General features: G+C 44.7%; 1 protein-coding gene across 8 annotated transcripts in view; it reads right to left on the reverse strand.

Annotated features, from left to right (window-relative positions):
* The window catches only part of SIPA1L2 (signal induced proliferation associated 1 like 2), a 219,112-nt gene that overhangs the window by 104,229 nt on the left and 101,636 nt on the right, over positions 1 to 13,247 (reverse strand). For all 8 annotated transcript variants that reach the window (XM_046027135.1, XM_046027137.1, XM_046027134.1 and 5 more), the window contains one exon: positions 500 to 2,242. In XM_046027135.1, coding sequence (XP_045883091.1) covers positions 500 to 1,976 — 1,477 coding nt within the window. In that variant the 5' untranslated portion in view covers positions 1,977 to 2,242. The remainder of the gene's footprint in view (positions 1 to 499; positions 2,243 to 13,247) is intronic.

The following is a 13,247-nucleotide window of genomic DNA, read 5'->3' on the forward strand; positions in this document are numbered from 1 at the left end:
TTTGTCTATCACGCTAATTCACACATTCATAGCCAAGATTTACCTAACACAACACGGCACTAGGAGCTGTGAAGATAGAAGTGAAAAGGTGAGGCAAAGGTGTAGGAAAAAAGTACAGAAAAGACTGGGTTGGGGGGAGGGCTCCTAGCAGAATGACCCAGTGTAAACAGCAGGAGAGATTAATCAGAGGGAGAAGAGAAGAATGAAGTTAAACCAGGGAAGAGGCGGGAGAGGAGGTAAATAGAGAGCAAGCCGGACATCTGCGCTGCTCTTATATTGGCAAAGAGAGAGAGAGAGACGTGAGGATTCCACACGGGGGATGAGACGTCAGCAAAGGCAGAAAACTGGGATTTCCGAAGAAGGGGTTAGTCTGGCAGCAACGGAAGGTCCACAAAAGCCCAGGGGACAACGGCCCTGACCCCCTGGGGAAGGTGCCCAGCCCAGAGAAGCACAACACAAGCAGCCCGAGACACAGCACACGTCGGAGGCTCTGCCTTACCTTTCCCGTAGAAGAACTTGCGGTAATAGTAGGCCCCGAGGTCTATGTGCTCTATGATGTAGCGCTTCACCTTCTCCCTGTGAACGGGCTGGCTTTCTCTGGGCACTTCCAGGACGGAGACGCCTGCGTTGGTGCAGTGGGAGCTCAGAGAGGACTCGAAGGAACAGCCTTCCCCGGAACTGAACGACGACGAGCTGGCCCGAGAGAGGGCGATCCTCCTGTCGCCTTCCCCACCGGTTTCGTTCCGGAAGTACGGACAGCTCAGGACAAGCTCGTTGCTTTTCCCGTCGCCCTCATCAGCATCCAGGTTCTCCTTGGAGTTGAGGTCCTCCTTGCTCCCCAAAGGGGACTCACCGTTGCCTGTCTGGCCTGCTGGCATCTGGGTCTGGGATGCCGCCGAGGCTCCGGTGGTGATGTTTTTCCGCTTCCCCACGTTGGCTCTCGTCGCCACGGCTTCGTTGATATTGAACAAAATGCTCTGGACATCATAATGTGCAAAACACCGCTGACAATTCCAAGGGCGAACGCCTCGCTCCAGACGGCCATCTTCTGGATCGCACGTGAACTTGAAAGTTTCGTGTTCGCTTTTAACAGTCCGCAGCTTCCGGAAGAGGGATGTCTCCACCGATTCTGACTTTAACCTCCGTTTGAAAGGCTTGTCCCGGTCTCTGCCCATGAGAAGGGCACTGTCCATGTAGTCTAATCCTGAGATGCGGACAAATTCTCCTCTAGAAATCTGTGCTGCCGCGTGGAGGCTGGGAGAGATTGCAGGATCACAGGGGAAAAACTCAGGGAACCCAAAAGGGGCCATTGCTTTGTGGTCGTAATTATCTACACGGTACCCTCTGAGCATTGCAAAGAAGTTCTCACCAGATAAGCCCTGCCGGTCAATGGAAGACGTACTTCCGTACTCTCGGTGGAGGGCAGCCCCAGTGTTGGGGTTCACTGCGTTTTGGTCTAAGACATCTTCAGCGTCGATGTCACTAATGGTGACATCACTATTGCTTCTCTGTCTTATGGGGTGCAGTCCTCTTTGAGGAGAGTGAACAAAGATGTCTCCAATGGTGTACTTCGCCTCCACAAAGTCTAGATCGAGCTGCTCCTCTCGCTGACCATCGCTCTGGTCATTCTGCCCATTGTGCGTGATGGACGGGACGCTTTCATAACTGGCCTGAGACCGGCTTTCCCACAGCGCCTTGCAGGCTAGCTCCTTGGAGCAGTCCTTCTTGGGAGGCCACTCGCACACTCTTGCTCTCACACCCATCTTGGGCACAGCTGGGGTACCGTTAGCAGGACCGCCACTCTCTGCAGAACTTGAGGCATTTAAAGAAGTAGCCGGGCCCATGTTGCCATTAATGGCTTTAAATTTTCGAGCAAAATAATCATCAGACTGCATGATTCTGGGAGGATCCTTGAACTTTGATGAGGCTCTTCCAAGCTTGTGCTTCTCTTCTTGTGACTGTCTGGGGTCACTCATGTCTGCCGAGCCAAGAAGCTCCAAGGCCCACTGGCAGGACTGAGGTAAATCTAATTACATTGCTATTTACAGTGCGATCCTAAATCCAGATGCACAAACGCTTCCTCTATAGTTGTACTTTCTCTTTTCAACCAAAAGCAAACAACATCCTCAGAGTATGGTTTCTCCAAAACCAGCTTGCTTCTCAGTTGCTGAAATAACTTCGTACACCTCCGTCCTTTTCAAGAGCATTTCTTAAAACATCTGGCCTTGAGTAGTTCCTTCACCTGAATTAAAACACACAAAATAAACCATTAACAATTTTTGTAGCTCAAGTTCAATACATCTTACCTATGGTTTCTCACCTGTCTTCTCCAACTTCTGCCCATCTCCAACCCCGCCCCCCCCAAACTGTCATGACATTTCATGTCTCTTGTTCATACTGCTCCTTCTCTCTGGAACATTCTGCCTTCTCGCTCTACTTGGCTGGCTAGAATTTATACCCGAGTCAAGCATTACCCTCTCCAAGAAAACTTTCCTTAGCCCATATCTAAGCAAAGAGTGCTTCTTTTGTGTTCCTATGGCACCCGCGTCTACACTTACGCCGGCAGATGTCTTTATGCTCTACTGGCTGGTTTACTGACCAGTCTCCTCCACTAGCTAACTTCAAGTTCCTCTAAGCCAGGAACATAACATGCCTTTCATCTTTGTACTAACATTATCTATTAACATGGCACGCCTTAAATGAAATAAGCAACATTTCAATGAGTTACAGAGTAACACAAGAGTCATATAATTTTTCAATATAATATTTCAAAATATTTAAATTCAAAATATTTAAATTCAAAATCTCGAGCAGCAAAAGGGTCAATACCAGGCATTAGCAAATGAGTTCCTAGAATGTGGTCTCTCAATCAAGTTAGAACTGTAGAGATCCCCGTTAACGTGGGAAGGAGCCTTGAAGAATTTGAAATCTGAACAAGTGTAACTTTCTAGTTCGTCACGCCACTAGCAATGTGACAGATGTGCAGGGTAAAATAAAAGCATAATTTACCTTTGTGGTCAGTAGAAACTTGACCTTTAGCTTTTTTCTTTAATTACAAATAACTTTTTCAATTTATTCTATCTTTAATTAGACAAAAATATTTTCCAAGTATGTCGTATCTTCACAACTTATGGGAAACTGACCCCTTGTTGGCGTAAGAATGAATGAATGACTCTAATTCTTCTGAAAATAATGATGGTAATAAAGGTATCACATAGCTGATTTCCCTCTGTCCTTAACAAAGCATAAAAACAACTGCAATTCAGTTAGAAAATATTAAAATTCTGACGAGTTTTGTTTTTTTTTTAAGTAATCTCTGCAGCCAACATGGGGCTCAAACTCATGACCCCAAGATCGAGAATTGCCTGCTCCATGAACTGAGCCAGCCAGGTGCCCCTCCAATGAGTTCTTAATATCTTTCAGATGAACATGTAGTTGTTTCTCGGGAATAACTGATATTTTCTTATCATGGCAGCTTGGTTCTCCCTTACTGGGAAAAGTTCAGTCTGGGCATGATAAGATGCTGTCTGTTCCCAGGGCAACTTCATAACTGAGGAAATAGAATGATATTCTAGGATGTGGTAAACAAAGAGGGGAAGCACAATCAGATGCTTCAGTGTACCAGACCAGTGTGTGTGCGTGGTTCTTAGATGACTGGATCTTATCTATGTCACTTGGAATCGTTGTGTTTACAAGGATCACAGATGATTCTGAATTATAGTTATTTCCTCTACAATGTAGGCTATTATTGAATCCTTTCCTGGGAACCGAAGCTGACAACTGATACATGAAAGAAAACAATTTTAATTTATAAATTCTACTGATAATTTTGCTGCTTATAGAACACAACAAAATTTGAAAGCTTACAAATTACTTCTGATGTCTGTGAGTTCTCAGTAAGCATTGAGAGAACATTCGTTCTCAGGTAGATACTACTAATTCCTAAGCATCCTGCTATAGAAGGAAGAACCACGCCCACTGATACCATCAAAATGTGTGTTTTCAAAAAATATAATCAGCAAGTACTCACCACCTTAAGATACTAGAACAAAATTGCCCCAAAAGAAACTAGGAAAGAAGGAATGAATAAAGATCAAAGCTGAAAATAATGGAATAAGGGAAAAACAGGGCAGAAGAAGGATGGACAAATCCAAAAGGTAGTTTTTAAAAATGAGCATGGAAAAAGATGTACTCATGAAAAAGGAAAAATGTTGAGAGAAAGAATAATATTATACAAGTTTGGAAATGAGAAAGGCGACATGACCATAAATACAGGAGATTAAAGTAAACATTAAGTTTAAAGGAATTTATACCATAAGCAACTGTACAGCAACAAATCTGAAAACACAAAGGAAACGAATGATTTCCTACCAACTCACAAATTCCCAAAACTGATCCAAGAATGGAAAAAAAAAAACTTTTTTTAAGAATGGAAAATTTAGACTGATGATCACTGAAGACAGCAGAAACAGAATGAATCCCTACGTAAAAATATGGCCAATGTATAGATGAAATGCAACAAGCCATCTTAACCGTTGATTTTGAAAGTCCTTTATGCTCTCTGGCCACACCTGGCCCAACCCCACCCCGCTTCAAGCTGAGAAAACCAGTACCTCCCCACATGGGTAAGGCACTCGCCACACCACATCCCAGGGGCAGCTCTGGGGTTAAGCCACCGGTCAGGAGATGTGTACAATGGGAAACCTTTGAGCCAGATTACCGAGGACAACACATGCACTGAATAATTACTTCGGGAAAAACCCACCAGAACATTATCAGCACTCTGTGTGAGAATAAATATTCCGAGCATTCACATCCCTTACATTTCTAACATGACCATTGTTTGTAACAGACAGTATTAAAAATACAAAATCTTTACTCCACAGATCGCCCATAGAAATGGAAGACATGTTGACCAAAAAAAAGTTATTATTTTTAAACATAAGTAAGAGAAACAATCAAAAACAGATTTTTTTGTTTGAATCTGTGCTCAATTTTATTATCATGGTTGACAAAAAGCACAGAAACAAGGGCAAACTCGCAGCACACAAAACCCTTCCCCAAAGAAATCAGAATATTTCTTCAATTATGATTTTTAAGTTTGTGGTGTGTGAATTAACTGTAGCAGGGGGCGACCGATTTTCCTGTCTAGGATCTGACCCCTTTCTTCTCCTGAATCCCTCTAAGGAATCTTACCTCTGAAAGATTTTAATTCATGAGGGGCTAACTCCACCCCCTAACACGTGGCCCAGGTTTGACCAGTGAAAGTGCAGCATCTCCCAGCTACAGTGATTGGTCCAGGGATGAACGCAAGAACCAGCTAGGCCAATGACAAGCCTGCCAGGAGCCCAACCCCCCTAGCCCTGGTGCTCTGATTCTCTGCAGGCTCAGGGGGTAGAACAGAGACGTGGAGCTTGAGAGCTCCCCTTGCCCACGTGGCTAAGAGTGGGAACAGAAGCATGGAGGCTGAGCCCTAGGAGGGAAAGAAGGAATCCCAAAGTCAGAGCTCATGACTCCAACTGGACCTGAAACCCGCACTACCCCTGGGATTTTTCAACTGCTTGAGTCAATTAATTACCCTTTTTGGTTTATTCAGTGGACTTCTGTATAGTGCAGATCAATTTTAATTTTTTTTAAGATTTATTTATTGGACAGACAGAGACCACAAGCAGGCAGAAAGGCAGGCAGAAAGGCAGGCGGCGGGTTGGGGGGGGGGTAGGCTCCCCACCAAGCAGAGGGCCCAATGCAGGGCTCCATCCCAGGACCCTGAGATCATGACCTAAGCCGCAGGCAGAGACTTAACCCACTGAGCCATCCAGGCGCCCCCAATTTTAAATGTTCTATGAGACTACATGGACCTTCAGTTAAAGACCAAAGAAGGTAAATTCAATCACCAAACTACTTTGTACAATGTTGCAGACCACCTGGTCTATGAATAAATGAACTGAAATTATAGTTCTGGCACTTGAATCCAATATCAAAACCAGAGCTTCTTGGGCAAGGTCCCTGCTCAAATACTGTAACTACACACCCTTAACACATTTCATGTGTGCCACTAACGATTCAAAGTACTCAAAGCTAAAAAATTCCTGACAACAGTAGCTAGATTAATAAAGCTGCAAACAGACCCCCTCCTACCAGTTATCCTCTAACCAATATTTTCCAGCTGCCACACCTCCCCAAAGTCAATCTCCCTATTGACAGAATATACGGCACCTTCCTTTTAAAAGTACTACTAAATATTTCTAAATACAAAGTATTATAGAGAGCACCTTCCTTTTAAAAATATCACTAAATACATTATTTTTAATAGGACAGTAGGAAAAAAAAAACACCTCGAAACAATGACAGCCCTTGTTTTCAAATAAGATAAATTAGAAATATTAAGATCATGCAATTTAAAAAAATAATAGAGCTCACACGGAAGAATTGAAATCAGTGTCTTTGAAGGCAGATAGTAAGAAGGAATGGCATAAACACGGAGGAATGCAGAAAGCAACACTGTGGAGGAATGAAAACTAAAGCATGAGCTGGAATGACTTGTGAAATAATCCAGAACCCGGGGGTGAGGCTCTGGAGGAGAGGGAGACAGAGACGTGCACATGCGCACACACCGCTACCTCAGTGAACCACGTCTGCCCTGCAGAGGTGCTGATGGAGGGCTGCGGATCTGGGGCAACATGCCTGCCTTACGGGCACCTGGCAACGTGTGCATCTCTCGTATCTTTACTTTTCTCACAAATCCTAACTTTCTACCTTTGTCTGTTACTATGCAGCACTCAGAAGAGAAGGGTTTTTTTTATTGTTGTTGTTTTGTTTTATTTTCTTAGGGGGGGAGTTGGGGGGGGGGGTTGTCGGGCAGTGCAGAAGGAGAGGGAGAGACTCTCAAGCAGGCTCCATGCTGTGTGCAGAGCCTGCTGCAGGGCTCGATCTCACGCTCCTGAGATCATGACCTGAGTCAAAATCAAGAGTCGGACGCTTAACCGACTGAGCCACCGGAGCGACCCCCACCTGCAAAGTTTCTGAAAGACCGTAACTTGGACTCTTAGTTGCATGTACCTGATTGTAACGAAGGTATAATCTAGGAAGCATTTTGCAGACATCTCCAAATTTCTTCTTTCTACTGACCAGGTATTTATACATGCTCTGGGCTCAAGTCTCCTATGGATCTCAAGTGCTGGGTGCGCGCCTCGCAGCCCGGCTGGTGCTCCTAGATACCAGACTGACAGAAGACAGGAAAGGGATGGCATCTTGGAGAAGAGCCCGCAGGAATCAGGAGACTGTGACTGGCCCCCAGATGAAGGACAGAGCTCACAATAATTACATGTGTGCGTCATTCCAGAATAGGAGAAAATGCAATCCTCCAAAGCACAGAACTGTGTTTAAATGAAGTCTTTTAGGGTTTCTGGTGAGTGTGTGAGGCTAGTATGAAAAAGCCTGGGCCAATTACCCAGCTCAGGCCTGAACCCTCTGTCTCCTCACCCATCTCCACAGCAGCCAAGTTTGAAAGACCTTGATCTCGTCACACTTCCTGTCCCAATATCTCAGTGAAAATTGCAGCTTCTTACTTCTCAGGGGGAAAATAAAGTCAATAACATTTCAGTGGTCTTTTGTCATCACTTAACAAACTTCCCCACTTCTGAGCCTGCCCTCCCATGTTCGTTCTTGGTTGACAATCCACTGGGAGGATGGGGGGCAGAGGGAGAGGAGAGGGAGAATCTTAAGCCAGTTCTATGCCCAGCATGGAGCCTGACTCGGGGCTCGATCCCACCACCCTGAGATTGTAACCTGAGCCAAAATGAAGAGTCAGCTGTTTAACTGGCTGAGCCACCCAGGCGCCATCTTTGCTGAGATAAAAATCCAAAATGTCTTACAAATCTCTTGCATTCTGTTCTGCTCAGTCTGCAGCCTCATGTCTTGGGGTCCCCCTTCCTTATCCTCTGTGCTGTGGCCCAGACATGTTGAGTGCCTTTCTAGTCTTCAAGCAGCCCACCCTCTGCGCCTGCTTCTGAGCTGTCCCTAGAAACAGAGCTGACGCTGCCTGGGCCGAGCTGACAAGCCTTCCGCCCTCATCGCTGTCGTCGCCGACTGGGTGTCCTTGCAGCACGCTCCCCTGGGGCCCTCTCTTTTCCAAACACCACCCCCCGCCCCCCAGCTACACCTTCATGTCGCAAGGCCCGGGGCTGTGTCGGTCCTGTTCACCCCTTACCTGCCACACCGGGCATGGTTTTTTGTGTGGTAGATGTTCGATAAATATTATTCAATCAGTGAACAAACAGTTAATCACACATGTTAGGCAGCAGTCACCTTTTAGAAGATCGATATTTGATATTTCAATGGAAAATTCTTACAGTTACAGGATCTATTGCCACCATCAAAATGTCACAATTTTGCAGAAACATGTTCATTATGGAAACTCAGATAAATATGGATGGTTGGTTGCTGTTTGCAGGATGGTGTTTGTGCCAAGGCATGCCCAGATCCTCACAAGAACAAGCTACCTTGCCCATAAAAGTCAAGAGCAAGGCCACTTTGGAAGGAGCTTCTCCACCCCCACTGCTGTCCCAGCCAAGGAGGTGGTTCCAGACATGCCTTCTAACGGTACGGAAGGAAAGCGAGCCGTACTTCATCTTAGAACCATCTCAGCAATGGCATCTGTTAGGCCGACCGCCCAGCCCAGACACGATGAGAAATGAGGAGACACAAACAGCCAATCCCACCATCAGTCTCTGTCTGCTCGGAGCCGGGCAAAGCGGCGGATTGTTTGCAGGGTTTCATTCTTCTGAAGGTGGCGTGGTACCAGCATCCTGGAGCCCTGGATGTATGCCCACGAACAGTACCGCTCCACAAAGGGTGGCAAAGGGAAACCGTCCTATCGGACGGCCTGGTCCGATGGGCCTCAGGGCCTCACGTCCAGGTCAGAGATGAAGACGTATGATCGGCCGAACCCCCACATCCCTGCTCCACTGGACAACTGGGCATCTGCTCCCATCCTTCCTTTCTGGGGTTCTCCCTTATTTCGTCCTTCTAACAGATGGCAAACCATGGGTTAGGAGAGTTTCACAGTGTTCTCCAACAAAAAGGCCAAGGCATTTCTCCACAAAAGACAGAAGTGTTATTTTATCAAATATTGAGTAAAATAAAACAGACCCCAGGGTGTCCATATTACGGGCACCTCCCTGACCACTTGCCCCCTCCTGCCTTAATTAATGAAGATACTACTTCATGGTATCTTAAAACATCCTACTTTCCTAACTTCATGGCTAACTGAACTCACACTGCCAACTTGGTATGGTTAAAAAAAATTAAACATCAAAAAAAAAAAAAAGGGAAGTCATTTAATTCCTTCTTTGGGCCTTAATAAAGAGACTTAATAAAGACTAATAATCTGTAGGCAGGCCTAATCAGCAACACAAATAACCCCTTCCCCAGGTAATTCCCCAAACCTACACACAGACCATTTGCCAAGAAAGGAAAAGATACAGAGCTCACTTTAAAATGATCATTAATTAAAATGGACCTCTAACATGTTTCTAAGGCTTTCTTCCTTTCTCTGAACTCATTTTGGATGTCAAAGGCATTGCCCCTCCCCCCACATTTTCATCCAAACCTCTGACTCTTGCTCCCTAGTAAAAATGGGAAGTTGTCACCAGCACTCTGTGGGCACTTGAAAAAACTCTCCGTGTGAACCTATGTGTCCTCCTGGGTGCTGGGGCGGCCTCTGGGAAGGCCAGGGCTAGCTTGGGGAAGACAGCAACCCGCAACCTGAGAAATTCGAGAATTTTAGAGCTTGAGCGAATAGTCTCTTCTCATGCTAATGGTCCTGGCAATAATTTGTAAAGGAGAGAACAGAGAAATGGAGAAAATGTGGTATTTAAGCGTAATTGTCTTTCGATAGAATGTTTTTCCAAGTTTTCCATGAGACATCAGTGCGTCTTTAAGACCAATATTACAGTTATAATTGAGCCACTTATCAGGATTGCAGCTGTAGCAAATGGATTGAAAAAACACAAAATACACAAATTATGAGCCTCTTTCAAGGCAAAAAATGGTTAAAATTATATGGCAGACTTATAATAAAAGCCTAACTACTGTAAAAATGCCTCTTTTTCGTACTCGTATTCCATCAGCTCTAATATTAACATGTATAATTGGGCAGGGGATAAAAGGAGGAACCAAAAATCCCCACTTTTACCCTCTCTGTACCAGGAAGGCAAGGAAGAGGCTGAGGTGTGCTCGTACTGAGGTCTGATTACCTGAAATGCATTCACCATAAAATCACCATGTTCAGGTACATTCGGCCTGCTATTAAGTGGAGTTAGGGCTAAAGGGCTATAAAACAACCCATTAACTCAAATTCTTATCATAGGAGACCAGTAAAATCAAGGAAATGAGACAATCTGGTAAGTGGGCTATTATTAAGGATTAACAGTCGTAAGCACACAAGTTCAATAGTCCCATTTTTGGCCCCTAAGTTTCCAGTAGATCTGGACTTGAACGTTAGTTAGCTCTTGGGTATTCATCGAGAACTAACAAATGGGACAGTTCCGAAGATAAATATTCTGGGGCATGAGAATATTAAAAAGAGCAAAATCTCCTCTTTGGGATTTTGTAACGTAGAGCGTAACCTAAGACTTGGGTGGTGCATAAAATCTTTTCTTAGTGGAACGTTCACATTGGTGCTGACAATTAATTTTTTGAAGTACGCCATGTTGCCATTTGGAGAATCTCTCAAGGGTTGTGCCCAGAAAAGCAGATCCCCTTGGTTGTAGTTAAGGATTTTTTTTCATCAGAGAAAAGCAGGGACCCCGGTAAAAAGCCTAAAGGATTCAGTCCACTCGAACCCTGTATTAGGTGTCTATACTGAATTGTAATCCAAGGTGGATAAAAGGGCCAAATCCAAGATCTCGTGTGCTCTTGCGAGACTTTCTAAGTGAAGCAGTTGCAAGCTCCACTGAGCAGGGTCCCGTCTACCCTATTCACGGTTATACCTCCAGCCTCTAGAGTCATGCTTGGCACCAGCTGGCACTCACGACTGACTTGCCTCCAGCCATCTGAGTTGAAATGGTTGCAAACCAAAGGACTGAGTTGACGTATCATCATGGCACATTCATGGAACACAGTGATTCTTGGTTCTCTCCATTTGGTTTCCATGCCTGGTCCTCCTCTGGTCTTCTTTAAATGCCGACGATACACAGAGTTTACTCTAGGCTGTCTTTTCTTAATTCCATACACTTCCTTGTGCAGTTCGAGAATTTTCATACGCCATCTCTGTACAGATGACGATGAAACCTATCCACAAGCCAAAGACGTCTCCTACACAGCACTGCCAGGTTGAATTAGGACAGCTTCTTTCCTTCTGCCCACCACCGTTGCACCTGTCCCTCCTCCACCCAGCTCAGGAGTGGCCCCACCATGCACCTGCCACTGCAGCCCAGCGTGCTCATCCTGCCTTCCCTGACAGTCCACATCCAAACCGAGGCCAGTCAGTTCTACCTACTGAATGTTTCCAATTCCATGTACAACTTGCTATTTCAACTGTCCCCGCGGCAGCTACAATGACTTCCTTATTTTTCCTAGATTATCGTAAATCCCTTCAACCCCATTTCTGCCACAATAAAGCCTGAATGCCTTAGGGAAGGACACACAGGTTGCTTGTGATCCGGTCCACACATAACTGCCTGGCCCTTTCTCCAGCTGCTGAAACTCCACACACCATGTCCCCAGTGCATTTTTTCTTTTCTTTTTGAGAGGGAGAGAGAATCTTAAGCAGGTTCCACGCCCAGCATGGAGCCTAACATAGGGCTCAACCTCACAACCCTAAGGTCATGAACTGTGCCAAATTCAAGAGTCAGATACAGCACTACCCAGGTGCCCCTGTCCTGAATTTTCTTATGCAAAGCCCTCTGCACAGGCTTCTCCTCCCACCCAAAGACTCTTTGAGACTCTTCCTTTCTACCTTGCTACTAAGTGTTAGTAGTCAGACCTCAGCTCCTATGCTGGGTTCACTGGCAGCCTTCTCAAACCTTAGTATTGGTTCGAACTTATCTTCATTTGGGCTCCAATAGCATCCCACACCTTCTTCCTTACCATCTGCTATACCAGATCTATGTATCCCAGCCTCTGTACTTGTCACGAACCTCCTCTAAACTCTAGGCACTGTGAAGGCACAGACATGTCTCTGTACACGGGAACTCGGCAAATATCCAGGATCTACCACATGGTAGCTAAGCTTATGGCAGATTTACATGTTATTTCTCTGAGACTCAATTTCCTATCCGTAAGATGGGGATGGCTCTATTTATTTCAAAGGATAACTCTAAAGACTCAATGAAATGTAGATGCGTTTCCTATATGGTAAGTTCTAAAAATATTAGCTGACAAAATTGACTTACATATGAATAAATATCCATGTTAATGAATTGGCTTAAAATTGAGCAATTAAAATGAGTAAGATATTATATAGCTTTCCCCAAGGAGCACAGCCTTGTTTACAAAACATAAGGGGTTACTGCTGCTTTCTATACACAGAAGAACAGGAACACAAAGTATTAGCTGATCTCTAACAGCTGCTTCTCCAAAAAGTGAACAAAAGCTTTCAGAAGGTGAAGGAAACTACTCCCAAAACCATCTCCAGGGAAATGCGACGCTCTTCCTGGCTACAACTTGTATTTAAAATTATTTCAGGGGCTCTATTAAATGATAATGAGATTATTTGGAACTTTCTGACTTTCAGTGCGTCAATAAAAAACAGGAATCAAGTCTTGATAGTAAGGTGCTGTCCCTACCCAGCCAGCCAGCTAATGTCCAAAAGAGAATACACGAAGAGTCATTTTGTTAAGTGGAATATTTTGATCACGGAATTTATTTTTTCAAGGAGACAGAAGAACAGCTGTGGGTATTGACTGTTTGCCATTAAATCTTTTAAATCAGAAAGAGATAAAAAGAGATAGCCCTGCACCTCCTTCCCTCAGGAGGCTATTAGTTAATATATTTTTTCAGTGATGTGGCCCCCGAATTATAGATGACACAGTAGGAAATCAGACGTTCCAATTAATAATTTAAGCAAAGGCATTTGTGTCTTAGGAGAACACAAGGAAAGAAATAAAGAATTCCAATCTGGTGCCCACCGATTTAGACTGTCCTTCTGCTATTTTCATATAAAAATCACAGAAAATAATCTGTGCTATTCTTTAAATAAAGGTTTAGTGATGCTGGGTGGCCAAGAAGGGAACCAGAGCATTTTA

This window comes from Meles meles, chromosome 13 (assembly GCF_922984935.1).
Source record: "Meles meles chromosome 13, mMelMel3.1 paternal haplotype, whole genome shotgun sequence".
Taxonomy (NCBI): domain Eukaryota; kingdom Metazoa; phylum Chordata; class Mammalia; order Carnivora; family Mustelidae; genus Meles; species Meles meles.